This window comes from Ursus maritimus, unplaced genomic scaffold, assembly GCF_017311325.1.
Source record: "Ursus maritimus isolate PB19 unplaced genomic scaffold, ASM1731132v1 scaffold_15, whole genome shotgun sequence".
Classification (NCBI taxonomy): Eukaryota; Metazoa; Chordata; class Mammalia; order Carnivora; family Ursidae; genus Ursus; species Ursus maritimus.
In genome coordinates this window covers 16,558,886-16,585,206 of record NW_024423897.1, presented here as the reverse complement: position 1 = coordinate 16,585,206, position 26,321 = coordinate 16,558,886, and the positions used below count along the sequence as shown (strand labels likewise).

Genomic DNA, 26,321 nt, shown 5'->3' with positions numbered 1-26,321 from the left:
TTATAAATTTCTGAGCACTTTTTCTTCTTCCTCCTCATCACTGTCAGTGACATTGACTTGCTGGATGCTAGAGGGAGTTGATGTTGGGGCTGTGAAGACATTCTCCAAGGCTCCAATGTCCAGCTGAGGCATGGGACTTAAGTATTCTTCCCCACCGTGGCTATGACTGTTATAGTAAGAGGTCCCATCCATGCTCTCACAACTCCGAGAATCTTCACTGTGTGTGCGTTCATCTGGGTAGTCTCTAAAAGGATAGTCTCTATTTAAAGCTGAAAACATAGCCTCATGTTTTTGGTACCTGTCTTCATAATAACCAAGGCATTCTGGCATTGAACTTGGAAAATTTCCATAGCCAAAGGGAGGCCGACTATAAGGGCACGTGCTGTAGCAGAAAGACAAAAAAGGAATTAGATCATACCTTGCCCCCATGCTGCCTTGCATACAGACTAATTGAGCAAGTTTAACTGCATTGTCTTTGGGGCCTGGAAAGTTCCCAAGATAACTTTCTGCAACCACTTCATGTATTCATCTGCTCTTTTACTATTATCAAGTCCCAACATAAAATAAATGGCAAAGTAAGCTTGTGACTCACCAGAGCTATTATCTAGTATCAAACTTGGGCTTCTTACCTTTGACAACCTTGATAAAGAAAAATTGCTAATCTGGGCTTTCCTCTCATGACACCATGTAACGTTTTGGAAATGTAGGCATGTGTTATATTGTGCTAAAAATCAATACTTAGTAAGTAAAAACAATTGTTTTTACTAGTATTTGAAACAAAACTTACCAGGGGGATATATAATTGGGTTGGAATCAATAGCTACTCATCAACTGCATTTTTCACAAAACTAGAATAAGTAATTCTTGAAATTTGTGTGGAATGATGAAAGACTCTGTATAGCTAACACAATCTTGAGGAGAAAAAAAGCTGGAATATCACAATTCCATATTTCAAGATATACTACAAAGCTATTGTAATCAAAACAGTATGGCACTGGAGCAAAAATAGACATATAGATCAATAGAACAGAACAGAGAGCCCAGAAATAAATCCATGATTATATGGTCAATTAATTTATGACAAAAGAGACAAGAATATACAATGGGGAAAAGGCTGTATTCAATAAATGGTGCTAGGAAAACTGAACAGCTACATGTAAAGAGAATGAAACTGGGCCACCCTTGAACACCATACACAAAAATAAACTCAAAATGGATTAAAGACCTAAATGTGAGACCTGAAACCATAAAAGTCCTAGAAGAGAACACAGGCAATAATTTCTTTGACAACGGTCATAACAACATTTTTGTAGGTATGTCTCTTAAGGCAAGAGAAACAAAAGCAAAAATAAATGATCGAGACTATATCAAAATAAAAAGCTTCTACACAGCAAAGAAAACAATCAACATAACTAAAAGACAGCCTACTAAATGGGAGAAGATATTTGCAAATGACATATCCAATAGTATCCAAAATATAAAAAGAACTACAATTCAACACCAAAAAACAATCTGATTAAAAAATGGGCAGAGGACCTGAATAGGCATTTTACCAAAGAAGATATACAGATGGCCAACAGACACACAAAAAGATGCTCAACATCACTCATCACCAGGGAAATGCAAATCAAAACCACAATGAGATATCATCTTACACCTGTGAGAATGGCTAAAGTCAAAAAGACAAAAAAATAACAAGTGTTGGCAAGGATGTGGAGAAAAAGGAACCTCATATACTGTTGGTGGGAATGTAAATTGGTACAGCTACCATGAAAAACAGCATGGAGGTTCCTCAAAGATTAAAAATAGAAATACCATATGATCCAATAATTCCACTATGGGATATTTACCCAAAGAAAATGAAGACACCAATTCAAAAAGATATACACACCCCTATGTTTATTGCAGTATTATTTATAATAGCCAAGAAATGGAAACAGCCTAAGTGTCCATCAATAGACGAATGGATAAAGATGATGTATTTTATCATGAATGAAAGAGGAGAGATCACAAACAACACTGGCAAAATACAATTATAAGAACATATTATAAGCAACTATATGCCAACAAATCAGGCAATCTGGAAGAAATGGATGCATTCCTAGAAACATATAAACTACCAAAACTGAAACTGGAAGAAATAGAAAACCTGAACAGACCCATAATGAGCAAGGATACTGAAGGAGTAATCAAAAATCTCCCAACAAACAAGAGCTCATGGCCAGATAGCTTCCCAGGGGAATTCTACCAAACATTTAAAGAAGAATTAATACCTACCTTCTGAAGTTGTTTGCAAAAATAGAAACAGAAGGAAAACTTCCAAACTCTTTCTATGAAGCCAGCATTACCTTGATCCCAAAGACAGACAAAGACCCACCAAAAAGGAGAATTACTGACCAATATCTCTGATGAACATGGATCCAAAAATTCTCACCAAGATACTAGCCAATAGGATCCAACAGTACATTACAAGGATTATTCACCACAACCAACTGAGATTTATTCCCAAGCTGGAAGGGTGGTTCAACACCCACAAATCAATCAATGTGATACACTACATAAAGAAAAGAAAGGACAAGAACCATATGATCCTTTCAATAGTTACAGAAAAAAACATTTGACAAAGTACAGCATCCTTTCTTGATTAAAACTCTTCACAGTGTAGGGATAGAGGGTACATACCTCAATATCATAAAAGCCATGTATGAAAAGACCACAGTGAATGTCATTCTCAATGGGGAAAAAACTGAGAGCTTTTCCACTAAGGTCAGGAACACAACAGGGATGTCCACTATCACCACTGTTTTTCAACATAGCACTAGAAGTCCTAGCCTCAGCAATCAGACAACAAAAGAAATAAAAGGCATCTGAATTGTTAACAAAGAAGTCAAACTCTCACTCTTCACAGATGACATGATACTGTATGTGGAAAACCCAAAAGACTCCACCCCAAAATTGCTAGAACTCATACAGGAATTCAACAATGTGGCAGGATATAAAATCAATGCACAGAAATGAGTGGCATTTCTATACACTAACAATGAGACAGAAGAAAGAGAAATTAAGGAGTCAATCCCATTTGTAACTGCACCCAAAACCATAAGATTCCTAGGAATAAACCTAACCAAAGACGCAAGGGATCTGTACTCAGAAAACTGTAGAACACCCATGAAAGAAATTGAGGAAGACACAAAGAAATGGAAAAACATGGAACGTTTGTTTTTTTTGGTCATGGATTGGAAGAACAAATATTGTTAAAATGTCTATGCTACCTAGAGCAATCTACACATTCAGTGCAATCCCTATCAAAATACCATCAACTTTTTTCACAGAGCTGGAACAAATAGTCTTAAAATTTGTATGGAACAAGAAAAGCCCGAATAGCCAAAGGAATGTCGAAAAAGAAAACCAAAGCTGGTGGCATCACAATTCTGGACTTCAAGCTATATTACAAAAGCTATAATCATCAAGACAGTATGGTACCAGCACAAAAACAGACATATTGATCAATGGAATAGAATAGAGAACCCAGAAATGGACCTTCAACTCTATGGTCAACTAATCGTTGACAAAGCAGGAAAGAACATCCAATGGAAAAAGGACAGTCTCTTCAACAAATGGTGTTGGGATAATTGGACAGCCACATGCAGAAGAATGAAGCTGGACCATTTCCTTACACCATACACAAAAATGGACTCAAAATGGATGAAAGACCTAAATGTCAGACAGGAATCCATCAAAATCCTATAGGAGAACACAGGCAACAACCTCTGTGACCTCGGCCACAGCAGCTTCTTGCTAGACATGTCTCCAAAGGCAAAGGGAACAAAAGCAAAAATGAACGACTGGGAATTCATCAAGGGAAAAAGCTTTTCCACAGCAAAGGAAACAGTCAACAAAACAAAAAGACAACTGACAGATTGGGAAAAGATATTTGCAAATGACATATCAAGTAAAGGGCTGGTATCCAAAATCTATAAAGAACTTATCAAACTCAACACCCAAAGACCAAATAATCCAATCAAGAAATGGGCAGAAGACATGAACAGACATTTCTCCAAAGAAGACATCCAAATGGACAACAGGCACATGAAAAAGTGCTCCACATTACTTGGCGTCAGGGAAACACAAATCAAAACCACAGTGAGATACCACCTCACACCAGTCAGAATGGCTAAAATTAACAAGTCAGGAAATGACAGATGTTGGCGAGGATGTGGAGAAAGGGGAACCCTCGTACACTGTTGGTAGGAACACAAGGAAAACAGTATGGAGGTTCCTCAAAAAGTTGAAAATAGATCTACCCTACGACTCAGCAATTGCACTACTGGGTATTTACTCCAAAGATTACTACAAATGTAGTAATCCGAAGGGGCACCTGCACCCCATTGTTTATAGCAGCAATGACCACAATAGCCAAACTATGGAAAGAGCCCAGATGTCTATCGACAGATGAATGGATAAAGAAGATGTGGTAATATATATACAATGGAATATTACCCATCAAAAAAATGAAACCTTGCCATTTTCAATGACATGGATGAAACTGGGGTATTATGTTAGATGACATAACTCAATCAGAGAAAGACAATTATATGATCTCACTGATACGTGGATTTTAAGAAACAAAACAGAGGATCAAAGGGAAAGGGAGGGAAAAATAAAACAAGATGAAACCAGAGGAGACAAATCATAAGAGACTCTTAATCATATGAAACAAGCTAAAGGTTGCTGGAGGGGTGGGGAGATGGAGGATGGGGTAACTAGGTGATGGACATTAAGGAGGGCATGTGATATAATGAGCACTGGTTATTATATAAGACTGATGAATCACAGACTTGTACCTCTGAAACCAGTAATACATTATATGTTAATTTGAAAAAAGAAAATGTGTTTTACACACACACACACACACACACACACACACACACAGAGGAATATTGTGCAGCCATAAAAAAAGGATGAGATCTTGCCATTTGTGACAACATAAAGAGACCTAGAGGGCATCATGCTAAGTGAAATAAATCAGACTGAGAAAGACAAATACTATGATTTCACTTGTAAGTGGAATCTAAAAAATAAATAAAAAGCAGAATCAGAACTACAAATACAGAGAACAAACTAATGGTTGCCAGAAGAGACAGGGGTGGGAGGTTGGGCAAAATAAGTGAAGGGGAGTGGGAGATACAGTCTTCTAGTTATAAAGTAAATAAGTCACAGGAACAAAAGGTATAGAATATAGTCAATGATATTGTAATAGCAATGTATGGGGACAGATGGTAGCTATACTTATTATGAACATAGTATAATGTATAAACTCATGAAGTCACTTTGTTGTACATCTGAAATTAATATAACATTGTGTGCCACCTATACTTAAAAAAAAAAAACAAAAAAAAAACAAGGGTTCCTGGGCAGGGGGGCTGTGGCATTGGAACAAAGGACAACAACTTAACTTTGTAACTGACTCTCCATAATAAGTTAAAAACAGTCTTCCTATCAGAAAGATTAGAACGGATATTAAACTGTGGTTTGAAAGATCTTTTCCAAATAAAATTTTTGCAATGTGAACAACTGAAAAGATTATTTTGCTGTTTAACAAACTGCTTTTTTAAGGCAAGTCTAAAAATTCTGCCATCCAATCCCATTTGTTTTTTGGTGTTTTTTTTTTTTTTTAGAGTTTTCTCCCTTTCAAAGGCACAGAATAGGAATCATAGAAAGGGGTATATAAAAGTCCAAGCTAGAGTTCCCCGGGCTCATGGACTCCATCTAGTGACAGATAACATAAACGTAATAACCACACCCAGCAAAACTTACAAGTTGAGGGTTTTACTTCATGCTCCCACATTTTTTTTAAAAAAAGGTCAACTTTGTTTTCTTCCCTTTAAAATATAAGTACAATCGACATACTAGATGCTATCTCAAACTCTTTGAAAATAAGGGGTATCTTGGGTGGTTTGGTATCCCATCCCCAAATCTCCCAGGTGCTGGGGCCTTGCCCATGTTAAATATCACCATAATGAGGCTAAAGTTCCAAAATGCTTCAGATTTCCTTTCCTTTTGCCACATCTTCCTTCAGGCATTTTTACTATAACACATACATCCGGAGCGCGTTATCCTTCTAGCTAGTGTGACTTTGCTCCTGTAGCTCTTCTACCCTCAGGTCCCTCCATCCACTGGATTACACAGATTCCTCTCCTCCACAAAGCCCTCCCTTCAGCTAGAAACAATTTAACCACTATTTGTTTTCAGGACTCAATGTCCTTATTATTCAAGACTTGGTGGAGAATTTAATTTTTAAAAAAGATCTAGAATTTAGGTATATACTAGACTATATACCTATGTGCTGAAGTCTATAATGCAAACTGCAAACATTACATGGCTATAAAGGTATGGTAAAAACACGTTATGTTCAGAAAACAGATCAATTAAGATCAGAGTAATCCTAGAAGGTTGCATGGATGAAAATGAATAAGTTTAGAATCAATGTGGTGTAGTGGGAAAAGCATCAATTAGAAGTATTAGAATGATAATATTAGCCAACATGTAATAAGCATTTACTATGTTCTCTAGGCATTAGCTAAGGAGTTTATGTGCTATCTCAATCATTATTTAGAACAACCATATGAGACAGATACTATATCTCCATTTTACACATGAGGGAAGAGAACCTTCAAGAAATCGAGTAATTTGCTCAAAGTCATATAATTAGCAAGTAGTGAAATAGAATCAGGCAAGCTAACTGTAGAACTTGTTCTCCTAACTACTGAGCCACACTACCTGAGTACTAGTTCTAGCTCTGCCACTTAAAAACCTGGTAACCTTAAAAAAACCTCAATCTTTCTGAGCCTTGGGCTCCTTATATAAAACAGATAATATCACCTGTTCTGCCAACTTAAAAGATCTGTCAGGAGGAACTTGAGAAAGGATATCTATGAGTACTTTAGAAACTAGAAACACTTTTAATGTATTATTATTGAGTCTTACAAGAAGTTACGTGTAATAATGTATTCAGAAACACACACATACATGTATGTTTTACATTGATTTTCAAAAAGAAAGAATGCAAAGATAGAACAAAATCTAACTGAAATGGTGGCATGTGGGAGGCAAGATGGAAGAGGGGAAGAGACAGGCAAAGAAGCTAGACTTCTCAGAATGGACTTTGTATTATCGTTTTGACTTTGAAACCATGTAATTACTTTACATAATTTTAAAACAAATGCAGTATTTTAAAAAGTAATCCCTAAAAATTAAAAGCAAATGAAAACAAATGAACCCCAGTTATATCAAGTTATAGTTGCCTTAACTACACACAGAAATATTATTTCAAGATACTTTAAATCTGATATTTTTATTGTGCCTTCCTGGTAAGATACACCATAAAGAGAAAAGAATCACAAACAAATCTTAAACTGCATTTGGTAATTTTATTGTTCATGATAATATCATGAATATCATGGTTTTGAAACTATTGATATAACTCTTTTGAAGCTATTCTCTCTACACGTATGCACACTCACACATATATCAGAAAAAGAACATGTTTAGTAAGATAAAGCAAATATGTTATTATCATTAGGAAGCAAGATTTTTAGGAGGACAAGATACTAGCACGTAAAATCAAAGAACTTCATTTGAAACTACAATATTAAATTTATTTTGGAAATATCAATATATACTCATGAATTATTTTTCTCATTCAAAAAAATACATGTTTTCTCATATTTTCCACTGAAAATCTTTAGAGACTTTATTAATTTAGTAGCAATAAGCATGCCTATTGCCCAAATTGTGATTTCAGTAAAAGGAACCTGGATTTCTGGGTAAAATGTCTGATTCCAGGTCTGGTACGTGCAAAATGTACAAGATAAACCTAGGACATATTGTGCCAGAGAACAAAAAAAGCTATCAAAGATTAAGGACACAGGACCCAACCTGTAGCCAACTAGACAAATAAAAGACAAAAGGATAATTTGAGCATCAAAAGATATGATAATGACTGCAATGTATCAAAACATACCAAATATACAAAAATCTACTTGTTCATAATGGTATTCCTAAAACAAAACAAAACTCAGTGATATGAGGGGAAAAATCAAGAATTTATCCTACCCTTCTGTATTTCAGAGTAACCAACTGATGAGGGTAAGTCTTTCTCCAAAAAAAGCATTCTAGTTAATGAGTGAAGGAAGACTGAATCAGAAAATCACCACTTTGCAATCCCATGGCTCTAGGCAACAATCCCCATAGCTACTAAAATCATTACACTGGTATTTCTCAACCTTAGCTGACCATTACAATCACCTGGAGAAGCTTTTAAAAAATACTGCTGCCTGGGTCCTACACCCACAAAAATTCTAATTTATTTGGTCTGAACTCTTCAAGTGATGCTACTGTACAGCCAAGAATTGAGAAGTGATAATACCTGAACCGACAGATCATTCACAACATCACTATTAGAGAAAAACAGACTTTGTGTACCTCTTGATGTGATACAATGCAAATTACACAGCACTACCCATGAGGTATCATTGCCAAGAAAAGAGAAAGCAAGAGGAAAGAAAAAGAAAGAAAAGACAGGGGGAGTAAAAGAAAAAAAATTAAAACTGAATCTAATCAAGTTGCAAGATCTATCATTTTACAGGGAGAAAAGGGTAATAAGGTAACATGTAAATAATACCCAAGGATAAAATAAGCAAAATCCAGGATGAGGATAATGTGTTTCTTCAATGAATTCATGGCATTAAAAAATAATAAAAGAGGATAGAGTATATTTTAGCATGAAAGAGGCTTAAGAAACATAATCACATCCAATGTGTGTATCTTGCTTAGATCCTGTTTTATACGAACTGATAGTAAAAAGAGAGTTTGAGACAATGGAGGAAAATTCAACAAGTCAGTTAGTGGTTAGATGATAAGGAGTTATTAATTTTTCAGGTATGAAAATAGTAGGTCATTTTTTCAAGTCCCTAACTAGTAAATGACATACTGATGTATGTATGAAATTACATGCAATTATTTGCATCTATGCATTCACTTTAAATGCATTCACTTTAAAATACTTAAAACACTTCCCCCCCAAAAGCAAAAGAAATTAATGAACTAAGAATAGCTAAACTGTTGATAATTATTGAGTGATGGTTACATGGAGATTCAATATGCTATTCTGCTTTGCATATAAAAATTTCTGTAAGGCAAAAATACAATGTTATTCATTGCTTCTCTCACTTAGTAGTATGCATGTAAGTTTCCTCCATGTCTTTTCATGGCTTGATAGTTCATTTCTTTTTAATATATCATATTAATTTTAATTATATTAATATAATGATATTCCACTGTTTATAGGTAGCAGTTTTCACCTACTGAAGGACATCTTGATTGCTTCTGTTTTGATAACTATGAATAAAACTGCTATAAGCATCTGTGTGCAGGTTTTTGTGTAAACACGTTTTCTTTCTTTCTTTCTTTCTTTCTTTCTTTCTTTCTTTCTTTCTTTCTTTCTTTCTTTTTTTTTTTTTTGGTGGTAAATACCAAGGATCATGTGGTAAGAGTATTTTTAGTTTTATAAGGAATTGCCAAACTGTCTTCCAAAGTGACTGTACCATTATGCGTTCCCACTAGCAATGAATTAGAATTTGCTTTGTTCCACATCCTGACCAGTATTTGGTGTTGTCCATATTTTGGATTTTGGCGATTCTGATAGGTTTGTAGTGGTATCCCACTTAAACTTATAATTCCCTAAAGATATATGATGTGAAACATCTTTTCACGTGCTTAAATGCCATCTGTATATGTTCTTTGGTGAGCTGTCTGTTCAGATTTTTTGTCCATTTTTAACAGGTGGTTTTATTGTTGAGTTTTAAGAATTCAATATTTTGCACATTTTATATAACAGTCCTTAATCAGATACATCTTTTGCAAATATTTCCTCCCAGTCTGTGACTTGTCTTTCATTCTCTTGATACCACATTGTTTGATATAGTACCTTTGTAGTAAGTATGAAATCAGAATTGTGAGTCCTCCAACTTTGTTCCCCTTTCTCAAGATTGTTTTAAAACTATTCTGGGTCACTTATAATTCCCTATAAACTTTAGGGTCAGCTTTTCCATTTCTGTGAAAAAAAAGTCATTGGGATTTTTGAGAGGGACTGTATTGATTCTACAAATCACTTTGGGAAGTACAGTCTTCTTAACAATATTAAGTCTTCTAATGCATGAACATAAATACTTTTGTATTTATTTAGAACTTTCTTTTAGTAATGATTTATAGTTTTCAGTTTATAAGTCTTGTACCTCTCCTTGGTTAGATATATTCCTAGGTATTTTACTCTTTTTGATGCTACTTTAAATAGAATTGTTTTCTTAATTTCCTTTTTTGGATTTCTCATTGCTAGTGTATAGAAAATTCAAGTGATTTATGTATATTGATTGTATACCTGCAACTTATCATTAACTCTAATAAACTTTTGCAGATTCTTTAGAATTTTCTATATATAGGATTTTCCATACATAGGATCATGAGCAAAAAGAGATAATTTAATTTCTTTTGTTTTGGATGTCTTTTTTTTCTTGCTTAATTTCTCTGGCTAAAACTTTTAGTACAATGTTGAATACTAATTGTGAAAGCAGACATCCTTTTCTGGTTCCCAATCTCAGGGGGAAAGCTTTTGGTCCTTCATCAATGAAGATGATATTAACTGTGGGTTTTGTTCAAAGATGCCCTTTATCACGTTGAGCAAGTTCACTTCTATTCCTAGTCTGACGATTCAGTTTTGCAATCAGGAATTGTTTTTTATAACAAAAAGGTGTTGGATTTTTATCAAATGCTTTTTTTTCTGCATCAATTGAGGTGATCAGTTGGTTTTGTTCCTTCGTTCTATTTATAAGGTGTATTACACTGATTGATTTTCAGATGTTGAACCACACGTACATTCCTGGGGTAAATCTCACTTGGTCTTAGTATATAATCCTCTTAATATGCTGCTGGATTCAGTTTGCTAGCATTTTATTGAGCATATTTTACAACTATAGTCATAAGATATATTGGTCTGTAATATTCTTTCTCTTGATATCTTTGTCTGGCTTTGGTAGCAGAGTAATGCTGGTCCTAGAAGTGTTCCCTCATATTTTTGGGAAGAATTTGAGAATTGGTTTTAATACCTCTTTAAATGTTTGGTAGAATTCACCAATGAAGCTATCTAGCCCAGGGCTTTTCTTTGCTGGGAAGTTTTTGATTACTGATTCAATCTCTTAATATAGGTCTGTTCAGATTTGCTATTTCTTTTTGTGTTAGTTTGGTAATTCACTTATTTGTCCACTTTATCCAGGTATCTAACTGGTTGGTGTACAATTATCCACTGTATTCTCCTACAGTCATTTTTATTTTTGTAAAGTTGGTAGCAATGTACCCAATTTCACATCTCATTTTAGTATTTATGATTCTCTTTTTTTTTCTTAGTCAATCTGGTTAAAGTTTCATCAATTCAATTGATCTTTTTAAAAAGCTAACTTTTGTTGATTTTCTTTTATTTCATTAAACTCTCTTTTGTTTTTTATTCTTTATTTACCTCTGATCATTTCTTTTCTTCTGCAAGCTTTAGGTTTTGTTTGTTCTTCTTTTTCTAGTTCCTTAAGTGTCAAGTTGTTGTTGATTTGAGGTCTTCCTTTTTGAATGTAGGTCATTGCAGCTGTAATTTTTCTGTTATTCTATCATGGTTGGAGAATAAACTTTGCATGATTTAAATCTTTTTAAACACTTTTGAGACTTGCTTTGTGATCTAACATACGGTCTATCCTATGTGCAATTGTCAAGAATCTATATTCCGTCATTGGGTGAAGCATTATATATGCCTGTTACGTAGTTGGTTTACAGTGTTGTACAGTTTTCTATTTCCTTATAATCTTCACCCATTTTGGAGGAATGATCTATCCATTATTTAAAGTATTCATAGCTAACATCATACTCAATGGTGAAAAGCTGAAAGCTTTTTCTCTAAGATCAAGAGTAAGAGGGGCGCCTGGGTGGCTCAGTCAGTTAAGCAACCAACTCTTGATTTTCTGCTCAGGTCATGATCTCAGGGTCGTGAGATTGAGCCTGCATCAGGCTCCACACTGAGAAAGGAGCCTTAAGATTCTTTCTCTGCCTCTCCTTTGTTGAAAACTTGACATTTGGAGTATTATAATTTAGTATTTCTAAAAATCAGATTTCTGCCCCTCCCCAGGGTATGATACTGTTGCTTCTTTGGAGTTGTACTTATGTGTTTCATTGGTGACTTGTCTAAACTACTTTTGTAAAGACTTCATTCTTTGCCTTTTGTGATTATTTAAGTCTCTGTTCTACTAACTTAGTGATTTGGCAGAGGTTTCCTTAAACATGTAGAGCCAAATGAAACAAACCAGAGCAAAAAACACCCTCCCAGTCTTTGCAGATTGGTTCTGAGTTAGGGCACTCCTTCAGTGCTTAGCCAGGCTGTTTACAGTCCTTTCTTAGACTTGATTTCCTACTCATACAGAGCCTAAAGATCAGTCAGAGGTGAAAGCTTACAGTCTTCTCAGGTGTTTGCTGAATATGTGTCTAGCCCCGGACATGTGTGTGCCATTCTGGATTTCCCAGTATACAGGGGAGATTTTCAAAGCCTTTATTCCCCCATGTAACTCCATTCCCAGTCTCTTCTAGGTTTTTCAGTCTGCCTGCTGCTTGCCCCATCTGTTGAAAGCTGAGGGTAGTATATGCCTTTGAATATTTTTCACAAACACTACTTGAAAGACAACTCAGACCCTGAGAGTGTTTTGAGGTGAGTGAAACAAAAGTAAGCCCTTGAACCAATTCTTCAGGAAGCCACCAAATAAGTCAAAATGCACAACCATAATGCTTTGAGAAAAAAAAGTTCTATATTGCCTCTTCTAACAGCAAAGAGTCACACCAGAACATGAGCCACCATCCCCTTGACCATCACTAAGCTATAAAATGGGGAATGGTTGTGGCAAACTGGGCTAAGGACTTGAAAGCAAGCAATCCTATTATGAGTTGAAGTAACATAATATATACCTGAAAAGTTCTTTGTGCTATTGGTATGCCTAAGTGGGAAGTAATTTTACTTTCCTAAATAAGTAACAATGGAAGATTGGTATTAGACATGTAACACTCTGATCTCAGCAGAAACTGTCTCTGTTTATACACTTAACAGCAATTGAAAAGTAGAAGTTAGACTCTATTAGAATGTTTGCAAGGAAGCTAAATTCTATCACTCCAAAATGAAAAGTTACAAATTTGTTTTCCCTAGATGCTTTCCTATAAAAATCAATTCCTTTACTGATAATTTATATGGGAATTTTTTTGGTTAAAAAGACCACTGTATAACTTTGAACAAGTCATTTAACCTCCCAGACCAAGCATTCTCCTCTATACCATTGCTATTCAAAGTTTGGTCTACAAACCAACAGAACTGGCATCACTTAGGAACTTGTTAGAAATGCAGAGTATCAGGCCTATTATACCCTTGTATAGGACACTGCTCTAACCCAGGCCTACTGACTCAGAATCTGCATTGTAACAAGATCACATATGAATGAAATACATATAAAAGTAAGTCTGAGAAGCAGAACTCTATACAATAAGGTATGGGGGGCGGTGACTAAGTGATCTTAAAGACCCTTATAACTGATTTTTCCGAAAAATCAGATCTGATAACACCAAAGCCTGTATTATCTCATGGCAACAATCAGCTACAGCTGAGTACCAGCTACCCCATTAGATGGGGCAGTTCTTTGGCCCTCCTAGTCCTCAAATAGCCTCCTTCATGTATTTATGTTAACTGCTTGGTCCCTATTCAGCCTCTAATCTAAATCAGATTCCAACCAGAATTGAGGAAGTCCCTTTTTAAATAAAAAAGGGGTATCTTCAGAGGTAAAAATTCACTAGCTATATGTGTCTTTAGGTGAAAGAAAAAAATGTTCATTTACCTTGATGGGAAGTAGTGAGGTCCAGGTAGGAAGTAAGGGTGATGAAAAGAAAATCGCGGTGGTGTCCCAAACAACGTGGCTGGGTGGCCAAGGGGAGGAGCCTGGTAGACATGTGAGTGTGGAATAGGAGGAGCCTGGGGGATTGGAGCACTTCTGGGACAAGTGGAAACGCTGGGATACTCCTTCGGAGGTTGGATGGTTGAGGTCGCAAATCTGGCATGGGCAGTACTTGCACTAGTTGGAATCCTGTTGGTGTTCTCCAGAGAGACAGGAGTGGGTCTCTTCACAGAGCGACTGGCTCCAGAATGCAGCCGATGAGTGTCTGTTTGGGAGGGCCCAGCAAAGCGCTGGGGTGGGAGTGCTGGGCGGAGGGGCAGACTTGGAGCCTGGACGGCCACCTGGGCAGTACTGGAGACGCTGGGCTGGAAAAGTGAGATGGGGCTTGGGCGCTGGACTGCAGGTGTGGGCAGCTGGATGGCAGGTGGGGCATCACCTTTAGAAATAAAAATAGCATAGGTCTGGCATTAATTGAGTTGCTCCATGTTTTTCTTTTTTCAGAATTTAAAAAGCTGTACAACTAGAAGCCTTCACTAACCACCTCACCTAATAACATTACCACATCACACCACTCTATCTTCTTTACAGTATTTGAACAAATTGAAATAATTTTGTTTACATATTTTACATTTTTTGTCTCTCTTTCCCATCTAGATTCTAAGTGACATGAGAGGAGAGACCTGTTTTGCTCCCTGCTGTATCTCCAGGCACTCAAAATTCTGTATGGCACAGAATAGGCAATCAATAAATATTTCTGAATGGATAAATAAATGAATAAAATTGAGTGATTGAGTGACAGATGAATACATACAAATGCTAATGTGTATGTATAAATGTTTCTTTAAAAAATAATATGAAACTATTGACAGTGGTTACTTTTAAGGAACAATCATCTGGGAGAAGGGAACAGGGCAATGGGGCAGAAAGAAAAGCTAGACTTTTATTATGTATCTATTGCTACTGTTTGAATTTTCTATTGTGTAAATATATTAACCTTATTTTGAATATTTGTATTGTGTAAATATATTAACCTTATTTTGAATATTTCTATTGTGTAAATACATTACCTTATTTCAGGGTAGTGTACAAGTCATTTTTCTACTATTTCATATAATTCTCTATATTAAACTGACATTAAAATGGTATTTAATTTTTTAATTGAAAAAATAAACAATCAGTAAAATTATTTTGCTTTATTACATTCGATGTCAATGTCATTACAGAAGGAAATTCCCAGGTGAGAAGAGGACTTGCCACAGGTCAACAATTTATGACAGATATGAAAGTAGTATTATTGCAGCAAGGCATAACAAATATGGCAGAATTTTATAGGTAGGTGAAACAATCATGTTCTTGAACAAGAGAGGACTACTAATTGAGTTACCAAGTTATTCAAATGACACATTTAGCTTAAACTTAATTAAACTTTTCCAAAGAAATACAGAGAGAAGCCATAGCAATAGAGTCATGGTCTGGTTTATTCCCATGCAGTCAGATCTCTGTTAATATAGAAGATGCAGTCCAAGAACAGACTCTATGATAAGAAATATGTCTCTGTGAGAGGTGAAAGGAATGTGGATCTTCTCTTAGCCTTGCCCAGTGAAGATCTTTACTTCCTTCTTTCTCTCCAGATAAGGCATATAATACTCCTCTTAAACCTGCACATAGGGAATTAAGGGATCTATCTATCTGTTTCAAAGATGGCCCCTGACCCAGTGAAGCACAGACAACACAGGGGCGGGGTGTGAGTGAAGCTGTCCTGACTTGTAGTTGATAGAGTTATGGGCCCTCCCATCTGTAAGGCACAGGCCTTAGGCCCTTCCTGATTGATTAAGCATTAAGTAATTTCCCTCTTAATTTATAAATCTACAAATCTATAGCTTATCACGAAATATTATAAATCTTTCTGTTTCCTTGTCTGCCACACCGACCACAATCACAAAACCGGAAGCTTGAGAGCAGGAACACTTTCATTCATGTCTGCATTCCAGTTTTTGGCATAGAACTTGGCTAATAATAGTTAAGAAACCTATGATTAGATGGAAAAGAAAACCCTGATGAATAAATCTATACCTGATAGCACTTCTACCACTGATCTGGTATAAGGAGAACTCCCTTCTCTAAACAACTGTGAAGCCAAGCTGACTTGCAATTGAATTATCACTGCACTCAAGACGTCTGCTCCTAAAATCTACCTCTGACACAGGTTTCTCTTCGCTATAGCAGTACAAGAAGCTCTTAGTTCTCAGTAAAGAAGTATGATCTTCCCAGGCAAAGTAAAGGAGCTATACAGACCAACTGATATTATTTCAGTTACTGAAGAAGGAAGGGACTCATCTTTTAGCTGACATGAAATGTTCTTTTTTACCAAAGATATTTTTATAAAAAAGCAGTATGAGGCATGAGATGATAAATCATGCATTCCTTTAATTCAATATTCACCAAGTAACTAACATATGTCAGGCACTGTTTTGGTCTGGGGTTAAAAATAAAATAGATGCATAGAGAGTTATATAGAAGTATAAGGAAGATGTCCTAAATGTCTAAATTCTGGTTGCTAAGCAGGAAGTTAAAGTCTGCAACATCCAGTCATCTCCATAAACTGTCAGTGAAGAGAGAAGACTTGTGGGAAGGGCAGAGCTCTAATGTATCAAACTTTAGAAAAGGTATGGAAAAGACTAGCCAGTCCCATGTTTTCTCTTCTTAGAGCACATAGCTAAATTGCTTTTCCCAGCCTCCCTTGCAGTCAGAGGAGTTGCTATGTGGCCAAGAGCTATCCAATGGAAGGTGGAAGAGATGTGCACCACTTCTGAGACTGGCCCCTAAAAACCTTTCATGCATTATCTTCCATGTTCTTCCCCCTTCTGCAGGTTCATGCACACTAGTCCAGTGGCCTTGGATGCCACGTATTAAAGATGGCAGTGCCACAGGGTAGAAGAAGTCTGTGCCCATGAGTCACTCCTTCAAAGACAGCCATACACTGACTAGAAATACCTATTTTAGACTTTAAATGGATAAAAATAAACCATAATTCTTTTTAAACCATTATGTTTAGGTGCTTGTAAAGCAGCTAGCATTATCCAATCATTACATGAAATAAAGAGCAGAATTCTACATCTATAGTATAGTATGACAAGAACAAAAAAAAAGTTACTAATTTTCAATACTTTCCCACCACCTTTCCCAAAGGGAAAGAATCCACTGCCTGTACTGACTGGACAAAGGGTGCACCGAGGCTTCTGTTGTGTGACTGGGATAAATAGTGAAGGAGTGAAGAATGGCAGAAACTGAAGACAGACCAAATTTCTCTACAAGAAAAAGCTATCTGGAGGTAGTAAGGAGAGAAGGATCAACATGTGGCTGAACAAAGACAAAAAGAGGCAGAGAGAGAAGGAAAGGAGAAAGAAATAGAGTAACAGGCAGAGATATAGAGAAAAAGATGTGAAATGGAGAATTGGGACAAACAGGCAACTGATTAAAAAAAAAAAAAGTGGTACTTTGGAGAGAACCCCGAGATGACTTACTAGATGCTGAACCATGTGATTCTTCTTTCCCTGCCCCCTCAAGAAAACCTATAATAAAGAGCAACATCTCTTTTCAAGGAATTTTTGAGCTGGATTTGTATTTCTCGTGGACATGATATTTTGCTGGAATGGATCGTAAGGCAAAGAGAAGACCAGATTTTTTTGGATTATAATAGTATCAGAATAATGGAGGTTTTTTGGTTTGTTTCAGTTAAACAAGAAGAGGTGGGTAAACCGAAGAGGCGCCATATATCTACTAACAAAGAACTGAAATAGTAGTAAACTTTTTTAATTGAAAATTTAGAGAAAATGTATGAATTCGGAAGAATGAAAGAAGTCAACTGAGTGACAGTATAATAAGGCAAACCAATTTTGGGCTTTAGAGATAAAATGTAGAGAACAGAAAATTCACCAGAAAATTCATATATGTATAAAATGACATTTAAAAGCTAGGCTAAAATAAATATAGCCTCCACTAGAGTTCTAGAAGACTTTAAAATAAACAAATTTGATATTTAATATAAAATGAAAATGCTGGCATAACCAGCATCAAAGACAGTTGATAAGAAAGATCTAAAAAGAATTCTGGACTATCATGCTGTAATCACTTTTGGAAACAAAAAACAGAAGAAGAGTGTGGGATGTGGCATTAAATGTGAAAGACAGAGTGAACATAATGCATTGGCCATAGAAATAATAACAGACAAGGTACTATAGATTCTATCAAAGAAACAGTAAAATTAGTTGTATTGGTATCTATCCTTTCTACAACTACCATATAAGCTCTTTGATAGGAGACTGTAAAGAAACCTGTGTATTCTGTCTCGAGCACAGAGTTTGACCTATGTTTGGTACTTTATAAACATTAGGTTATGGGTGGGGGGTAGGTAGGTAGGCATGCAAATATGGCAGTGGAATATACTATAGACTGAGAAAACATGTGAGATGGAAATATTCACCAAAACAAGGGAGAATACCAAATTACATTGCTAGACTTCAAATAGATTGACTTAATAAGATAAAAATGTGCTAGGATGATATAGTACATAACAAATAACTAATTAGAACAAATAGGTTTAGTAGAATACACAGTAAAATGCAATAAGCTTGATTGAGAACCAAATAATGGATAAAGACTACTAGAAAGTGCATGAATTCTGTATATGAAATATTAGGCAGTAGTGATCACAACATACTTAAACTTAAGATCCTAACAGCAACAAGAAAAGACAAAAAAGTCCATCCTGGGGTTATTAGATTTTTGGAAATACAGATGTTGGCTAGGGCAAAAAAAAAAAAAAAGCTAATAGGGCTAACTAAAATTAAAAATTAATTTTAAAATGAAGGTTATTTTATATGATAATGCTAAAAACCCAGAAGGAAATACTGTGCCTCAAAAATCAGAAAGTTGTTAATGGTTAACTGACCAAATCAGAGAGAACCCATCAAAAAGGAACGACAGATCCCAGAATACCGGGATCACACCCTGAGCCGAGGTTTAACCTTTTAAAGATGAAAATCTTTTCCAAATGTGTAAAACAAGAAGCCCAAGTGCATAAGTGCAAATAAAAATTAGGCAGTCCAAAGGAAAATTGAAGGAGTCACATTTGAGGAACCTTAAACTCAATGCTAAGTGACTCTTTTACAGAAGGAAGAAACCCAGTAGAATCAGTGGAATAGCCATTACAGTATAAAAGGCAACTGAAAGAAGAACAGAGAGACTCAATAAACTCCTTCTGACTCAAAAAGACTGTAAGATTTCTGAACCCCAATTCATTTTCATAGCAGATACGTTAAGAATTATACATTACTGTGGTATAACAGCAAGTTCACAGAGTGTTCTAATCCAAATTGACAAAATTAATATAACTAGATCTTAGGTGGCATACACCTAAGATTTGTAGAGGAACTCAAAGTCAGAACTGAGAAAATGTTCGATGAAGTAAATACAAATGGTCTCATATGGCATTTAACTATGGATAGAAGCAGATGGAAGAGAGGTCTTAGAAAAGGGAATAAAGAGAAAAAATTATGAAAGCAGAAATCACAAATAACATAGCAGACAAAACAAAGTAAGTTAAGAAAGGCATAATTAAGCCTAGGTTGAAATACAGGATTAAAGCAGATACTACCAAACAATGAAGTGTGGAAGTGCCTGACTGTGCTGGGAGAGAATAGGGCAATAGAATGAGCTTTCCGCATCTTTCTTTTGAGAATAGACATCTTGACTGTGGCTTTGTTGCTGTCAATTGCTATAATGATACATAGAAAAAAACACTAAAAATGTGTAATATTCTAAGAAGTCAATTTTTAAGATATCTAAACCTCTCAGCACATAGGGGTGGCTTTATTACCAGAAGGATCTGAGCAGGTGGAAACTGGAAAGAGTAGTCGTTTTAGGACAAGTAATAGTAACTAGTGAATGTATAAGGTTCTGCCTAAGAAATGGTTAAAATAGGTTCTGGAAGAACAAACCCATGATGGACAGCGCTACAACAAGTTACTAAGACACTAGTTTCTCAGCTTTAGGTTCTTAAAAGGAACAGACAAGAATGTCATAAAGAACTGATAATGGGGGCGCCTGGGTGGCGCAGTCGTTAAGCGTCTGCCCTCGGCTCAGGGCGTGATCCCGGTGTTCTGGGATCGAGCCCCACCTCAGGCTCTTCTGCTAGGAGCCTGCTTCTTCCTCTCCCACTCCCCCTGCTTGTGTTCCCTCTCTCGCTGGCTGTCTCTTTCTGTCAAATAAATAAATAAAATCTTAAAAAAAAAAAAAAGAACTGATAATGGAGGAGAAATTTAGGTAAAGACAATATAAAGAACCAAATACTTGGGAGAAAATAGATTACTTCCACTGCTTATCTAGAGCAGCAAGAGAATGGTCTTAACAGATCTGTCATCATTGCTAAATTCCAGAACAGGATGTTCTATATACCATTAGCAAGCCATTCTTTTATTATGGTAGTAAAAAGATACTCCTATTTCCTATTGAATTACCTCAGTCCTTTCCTTCATTATCTGCCTAATCTATGGGCTCCTCCTGATTTGGTTAAAAGGTCTGAGGTTTTATACACGGAACATTTGCTACACTGGCAAACCAAATATTTTCATATCTACTGAAATTTTTCCTTCTCTAATTTCATGTTTTTTCTTTCTTCTTGATTCCCCCCCCCCCGAATATTGTTGTTCTAAAAATTCTTAAGCTAAGAGAAACAAAATTTCAACTTAAGGTAAAATTTTCACACAGCTATTAAACAATTCATAATCCACAATAAAACAAACTCACCAACTGGATGAGTGATGGTGTTCTGTAGGCTGGGAATTACCACAGAGTAGGTAGGTGAGCGATAAGGATATATTGTTGTAGGATTTGTAGAGATGATATTCTGTGTGGTACCAGAAAATACATTGGAAACACTCAGAGGGAAGCGTTTCCGCTTCCCTGGACGAGGTTGATAAACCCAACCTATGGAGAAGATAAGCGATTTTTAATTTGAACATAAAGACCCTATTTAGCCTTTAAATAGTTATTTTCACAATAAAAATATCCAAAATACTTCTAAATTTAAAAAAATAAGTTATTGTCTATAGTGTCTGTTCCAAGTTTATTGTACGATTTTTGTGCATTTTAATATCCATATAGCTCCTAACTAGTTGTCAATATTGTAATCCATAATTCAAAGGAAGAGTGAGGTCAAATATCTTGTATCTAAAGACACATAATGAATCCATAGTAAAATCAACATTAAAGACATTGAGCTCGAATCCCAAAGCTTTTCCTTTACCTATAAAATAATGCCCCTGTAAGATATTATTCATCTCCTGCTGTTCCCTTTCTATGAGATACAATTGTCTATATCTTACAATGGAATGGTCACTAATGACCAGTCACTATTTTTATACCTAGCTTAGAAAGAGTCACTCTCCTAAACTTGGCAGTCTCAAGTCCACAAGCAATCCAATTTCCTTCCAAAGTCAGAAGACTGGAGTTTAACAGTATGCAGCGACTGTATAACCAGGGGAATCACTGGTTCTCTGTAACTGTTGCCTCTGACACCCAAAACCTTTCTGCTCACATTTTAGAAAAAAAATAATTCTTTTCCCATCATGCATGATCATGTCGGCCATATACTTTGCCTTTACCCAAACTTAATCTAAATGTCCTCATGGCTGGGGAGTAAATCAGAAATTGTTTCAAACTACGTCATGATGAGGATAAATTTGGCAGTTAGAAGACATAAGTATGGGGGCGCCTGGGTGGCACAGTGGTTAAGCGTCTGCCTTTGGCTCAGGGCGTGATCCCAGCGTTGTGGGATTGAGCCCCACATCAGGTTCCTCCGCTACGAGCCTGCTTCTTCCTCTCCCACTCCCCCTGCTTGTGTTCCCTCTCTCGCTGGCTGTCTCTATCTCTGTCAAATAAATAAATAGATAAATCTTTAAAAAAAAAAAAAAGAAGACATAAGTATGTTCTGATAACCATATAACATTAAAATGAAGCATGGTGTCAATCCCTGGATTTTCATTGTCTTTTAAGGGTATGATACATATTTGTTTCTGTTGTTATGATTTTAACTCTTCATTTTCTATTATATTTGCAAAATTGTAGCCTCAAATTCTGGAGTTTTACCTTCATTAAGTTCATATCTGTATATTTAATCAAAACCACAGTAAAATTGTGTCCCCTGGTTTGTTATTAGTTGGCAAATATGAGACCACATAATCCTCTACTTGGTTCTATTTAAGAATAGACCTATGCCCAGTATCAATTCAATCATTACTATAATATTAGCCATTATTCTCTTTATTGTACATATCCAATTAGAAAAAAATACCCATTTTTGTCTTTCAATCTCAACCTAACCTAATCTTTACCTAAATAAATGTAAAAGAAATTAGGAAGAAGTTTTGTTTATTTCATTTGATTACCAGGAAATTCCTCTCTGTGCTTTTCTTTAATCTTTTGTGCTTCATCATAATAGGGTTTCTTTTGTTCCTCACTAAGTTTGTTCCACTCTAACCCGAGCTGGACGCTGATTTCTGCATTGTTGGCTGCTGGATTAGCTTTGGCTAGTGCTGGCCGGTGAATCCTTGCCCAAACCATAAATGCATTCATGGGTCGCTTCACATGACCATTTCTGTCCTTACTGAAGGGAGTATCTGGTATTCCTACATGACAAAAATTAAGAGACTGAATTAATGTGCCACACACACACACGCACACACACACACACACACAATGTTAAAGTGAAGTGCACCTTCATCTATATTTATTTTTTAACGGGAGAAACTATAGTCAAAGAACTGCCAGTATTCCAGACTGCCTCATAACCCCTGAACTCAGCATTCTAAACTATAGCTTAGAATGACTCTTTTTTTCCCCCAAAAGAATAATATTGTTGAAAATATTGTAGGAGTAGTAGTGTTGAAGACACAGTAAACTGTTGGCTTATTACTTCTTTGGGCCTTGGTAATACCTCTACCAATAATTACCATTTAGTTTCTTTCCCATTAAAAAAATTCTACTACTGGGGGACAGGAACTATGACTTATCCATGACTATAATCCTAGCAGTAGCTAGGTGTTCCCTAAATGGTTAAAGGAACTCATTTACATGCCCCTGTAGTGTCCATTCAAGTAAAAATATTTATAATATAATACTATATTCTATTTTATTATGAAGGTGAAGCTCTTGCCAAGGTGGGTCACTGACACTAATTCTATGTCCTGGGAGAAAAAATAAAAGAAAAATAATAAAAGTGACTTTTCGAAAGTCACAGAACCAGTTGAAATTACAATAAAGGTGGCTAAATTCACATCTCTTCCCTAATTCATCAGAAAAACTGTCTATAAATTTCTTTTATTGTTTCTCTTTATTTTAGTTACTTGATTACATTAATTTTTCTAAAACGCACAAAGGATTAAATAAGTATTATAAAGAAAGTTTTCCCTTTCTCTCCTTAAGAAAATGAAGTTTATAAAAGCAAGAGGGTGAGATGGAGAGAAAGGATCAGTAAGGAAAATAAGAAAACAGTAAATATAAAAGTTAATGAAAATATGAACTGATATGATTTTCCATGGCATTCATTGGCATAAAATTGTCTGAATTAAATCTTAAAATAAGAATTTTCTAACCATATATTCGTAAATAATGGGTAGCGATAAAATATCGATTTGTAGTTGATACTGCCAACTATAGTCAACTTTTTAAAAACAATTTCTAGCTTATTCTACAGTTTTCATTTTCTATATTTCTATAAATCCTTAGCTTTTAGAATACTGAAGTGTTACATTTAATCATGTACTATTTTCTCTTAAAAAAATGTTTACTGTTCATTTTTAAAGAAGACAAATCACCTCCAAATTCAGTATAAACTTTCCTGTTTGATTATAAACATTTTTTCATTAAACACCATTTAAAATTTTCTTTTTGGGGCGCATGGGTGGCTCAGACAGTTAAGCATCTGCCTTTGACTAGGGTCAGGATCCCAGGGTCCTGGAATGGAGCCTCAGATCCGCCTCCCTGCTCAGGGGGGAGTCTGCTTCTCCCTCTCCCTCTGCTCCTCCCCCGGTTGTGCTTTCTCTCTCTCTCTCTCAAATAAATAAAATCTTTTAAAAAAATAAAATTTTCTTCTTGATACATGTAAAAATATCGAACTACTATAATACAGTATTTTAAAGTGTAGTATAGAAACTGAGGGCAGAAATAACTGTTTATAGTGAGAATATTTCTATTTGTATATAAACATTAGTCACCTCTAAATCTCATCATTCACTGGGCCTTAAAATAGATTTTTTAAAAATGTTTGGGAATCTTGGAACATGTTAGTGTATTTTACTGGTATATGTACAAGTCAATTGGAAGTGATACCTGTGCAGCCTTTGCCCTGTAATGAATCAGTTCCATGATTTTATTTTTCTAGTTTAGGCTTCTGAACTGCTGACATGTCAGCTATGGGGCAACACAGACGAAGTTTGAAAACCAGATTCCCCTGCCGTCTAATACCTGCATCTGAGGGAAGCACGGTGAGCGGGACATCTTTGGTTTCAATTTTTACAGAAGGCTCCAGTAAAGATTGCATTTTAATAGGCACTGGTGTCAAGGGGACCTTAGTCAACCGTATCAGCTCTGAAGGTGGAGGTCCCTGAAATTGGATGCGGGCCCCAGGGGGGACTGTGTGGAGAGTCAAAGGGATCCTGAGGTCTTGCTGGTGTGGCCCAAAGGCACTGGATGGCTGAGCTAGGATGACTTCTTTGCTGCCATGGACCAGGCCATTGGACGCGGGCTCCGTGCCCAGCCTGCCGTCCTCGCGGAGTCTCTCGGGCTCCTCCGTTTTGATGACTCCTTCTCTGATGGTAGCCAGGTTTTTGCCTTCCCCGCCTTTTGCCACGTCCCTCAGGACCTCCTCCGCCTCCAACTTGCCCTTCTTCTCGTCCCCTCGGCGGCAGTCGAGAGCTGGCCCCGGGCCTTCCACCTTGGCAGCCCTGGAGGCCCTAGAGCCCGCCTCCATAGGCCTTCGCGTCCCCGCGGACGAATCCAAGCCGGGCCCCTGCTCCTGCTTCTCGGCCTTGATGTGCAGTGCCCGGGGCTGCACCGGGTGCAACTCGGGTCTGCAGGGGGCGCCGTCGGACGCGGGCGGCTGTGGTGGCAGCAGCAGCAGCTCGGGCCTCAGCTGCAGCAGCCGTGCCTGTGCGGGCGAGGCGACGACGCCTTCGTCCTGGGCCTGAGCCAGCGGTGGCCCTGGCGGCAGCAGCAACACCTGTTCCGGCTTCACCTGCAGCAGCCGCCGTGCGGCGGGCTGTACACCCGACGCCTGGGCCTCCCCGCACGACGAGGCCACGGTCGCAATGGCGGCCGCGCACGAGGTGGGCGGCGACGGAGGGAGCTCCGCGGCCGCAGCCCTAAAGGAGGCGCCCTCGACCGGCAGCTGGGGCGGAGCAGGGCGGAGCGGGCGCGGCGGGGTCGCCCGCGGCAGTTGGCGCGGCTGAGGCTGAGGCTCTGGCCTGGCTCTCTCCATGGGGGGAGGGGGACGCCCCGGCCTAGTCCCGGCCCGGATTGTGAGCTCAGCCGTTTGTTGGCGACCTTCCCCCTCCCCCTTTCGGTTAAGACCCTTCCAAGGTCCTTGCTACCCAGAACCCTACGCGGTTCAAAAGCGGCCCTCCGTCTCGGCCTCGCCCAATCACAAACGTCCCAATACCCCGGGCCCTCCAATCACAGGCGCATTCTCCGGCCCTTCCCGCCCTCCGCTCTCTCCTCGTGCTGAGCCCTCGAATCACCCGCGATGGCCTAGGCTGTGGCACGTGCTGCCCATTTTTCCCCTCTGACTTTGCCTCTCTTCCGGAGTTCTCATCCGGCCGTTGTCCTTAGTTACCCCTCCCCCGCCGGGAGAGCCCGACAATGGTGTTGCCCAGGAAACGGTGCGGTTCCACGCTACTGACCTCCGGAGGATAAAGTCGAGTGAGTCCTTTACGCGAGATGGGGAACCAGGCCTTGTATGTGCGATTTGCCCTGTGGCATAGACGAAAGGCCCCGGGCATCACTTTGAGCCTTTGGATCTGTACCAGGAGGGAAAGGGGGAGACTTTGCACCTACGCCTTTTATACAATAACTGTACTAGTTAAACTTTCAATTAATCACCAGGTTCTTTGGGCCCTACTTGCAAAAATACATCCCAAATTCGTCCACATACTTGGGCTTCCACCGCCATTACTCAGTTCCAAACTTCCATCATCTTTCACCTGGATACTGCCATCGCTGTGTGAATAGTCTCCATTTTTCTTC

The 26,321-nt window shown here is 37.5% G+C and overlaps 1 protein-coding gene across 2 annotated transcripts; it reads right to left on the bottom strand.

The window, feature by feature from the left end:
- SOX30 (SRY-box transcription factor 30) lies at window positions 1-25,557 on the bottom strand. 2 transcript variants are annotated; one of them, XM_008692720.2, is made up of 5 exons: window positions 24,546-25,557; window positions 22,469-22,708; window positions 20,829-21,008; window positions 13,965-14,457; window positions 1-382 (listed from the first exon to the last, which is right to left on the bottom strand). In XM_008692720.2, exons 1-5 carry the CDS (start codon window positions 25,555-25,557, stop codon window positions 1-3), a joined length of 2,307 nt encoding a protein of 768 aa, XP_008690942.2. The 2 variants fall into 2 exon arrangements, with proteins under 2 accessions (XP_008690942.2, XP_040486133.1); XM_040630199.1 differs by lacking the exon at window positions 13,965-14,457 and having other exon boundaries at window positions 264-382.
- Between the last annotated feature and the right edge of the window lie 764 nt (window positions 25,558-26,321).

Bases quoted from the DNA above. Each gene is read 5' to 3' on its own strand.
- SOX30 (XM_008692720.2), bottom strand. From the start codon at position 25,557: ATGGAGAGAGCCAGGCCAGAGCCTCAGCCTCAGCCGCGCCAACTGCCG. The intron at 22,709-24,545 runs GTATTAGACGGC...TTTGTCATGTAG, and splicing joins CGTGCTTCCCTCAGATGCAG to GAATACCAGATACTCCCTTC. The intron at 21,009-22,468 runs GTAATCAAATGA...TCTTCTCCATAG, and splicing joins GCACAGAGAGGAATTTCCTG to GTTGGGTTTATCAACCTCGT.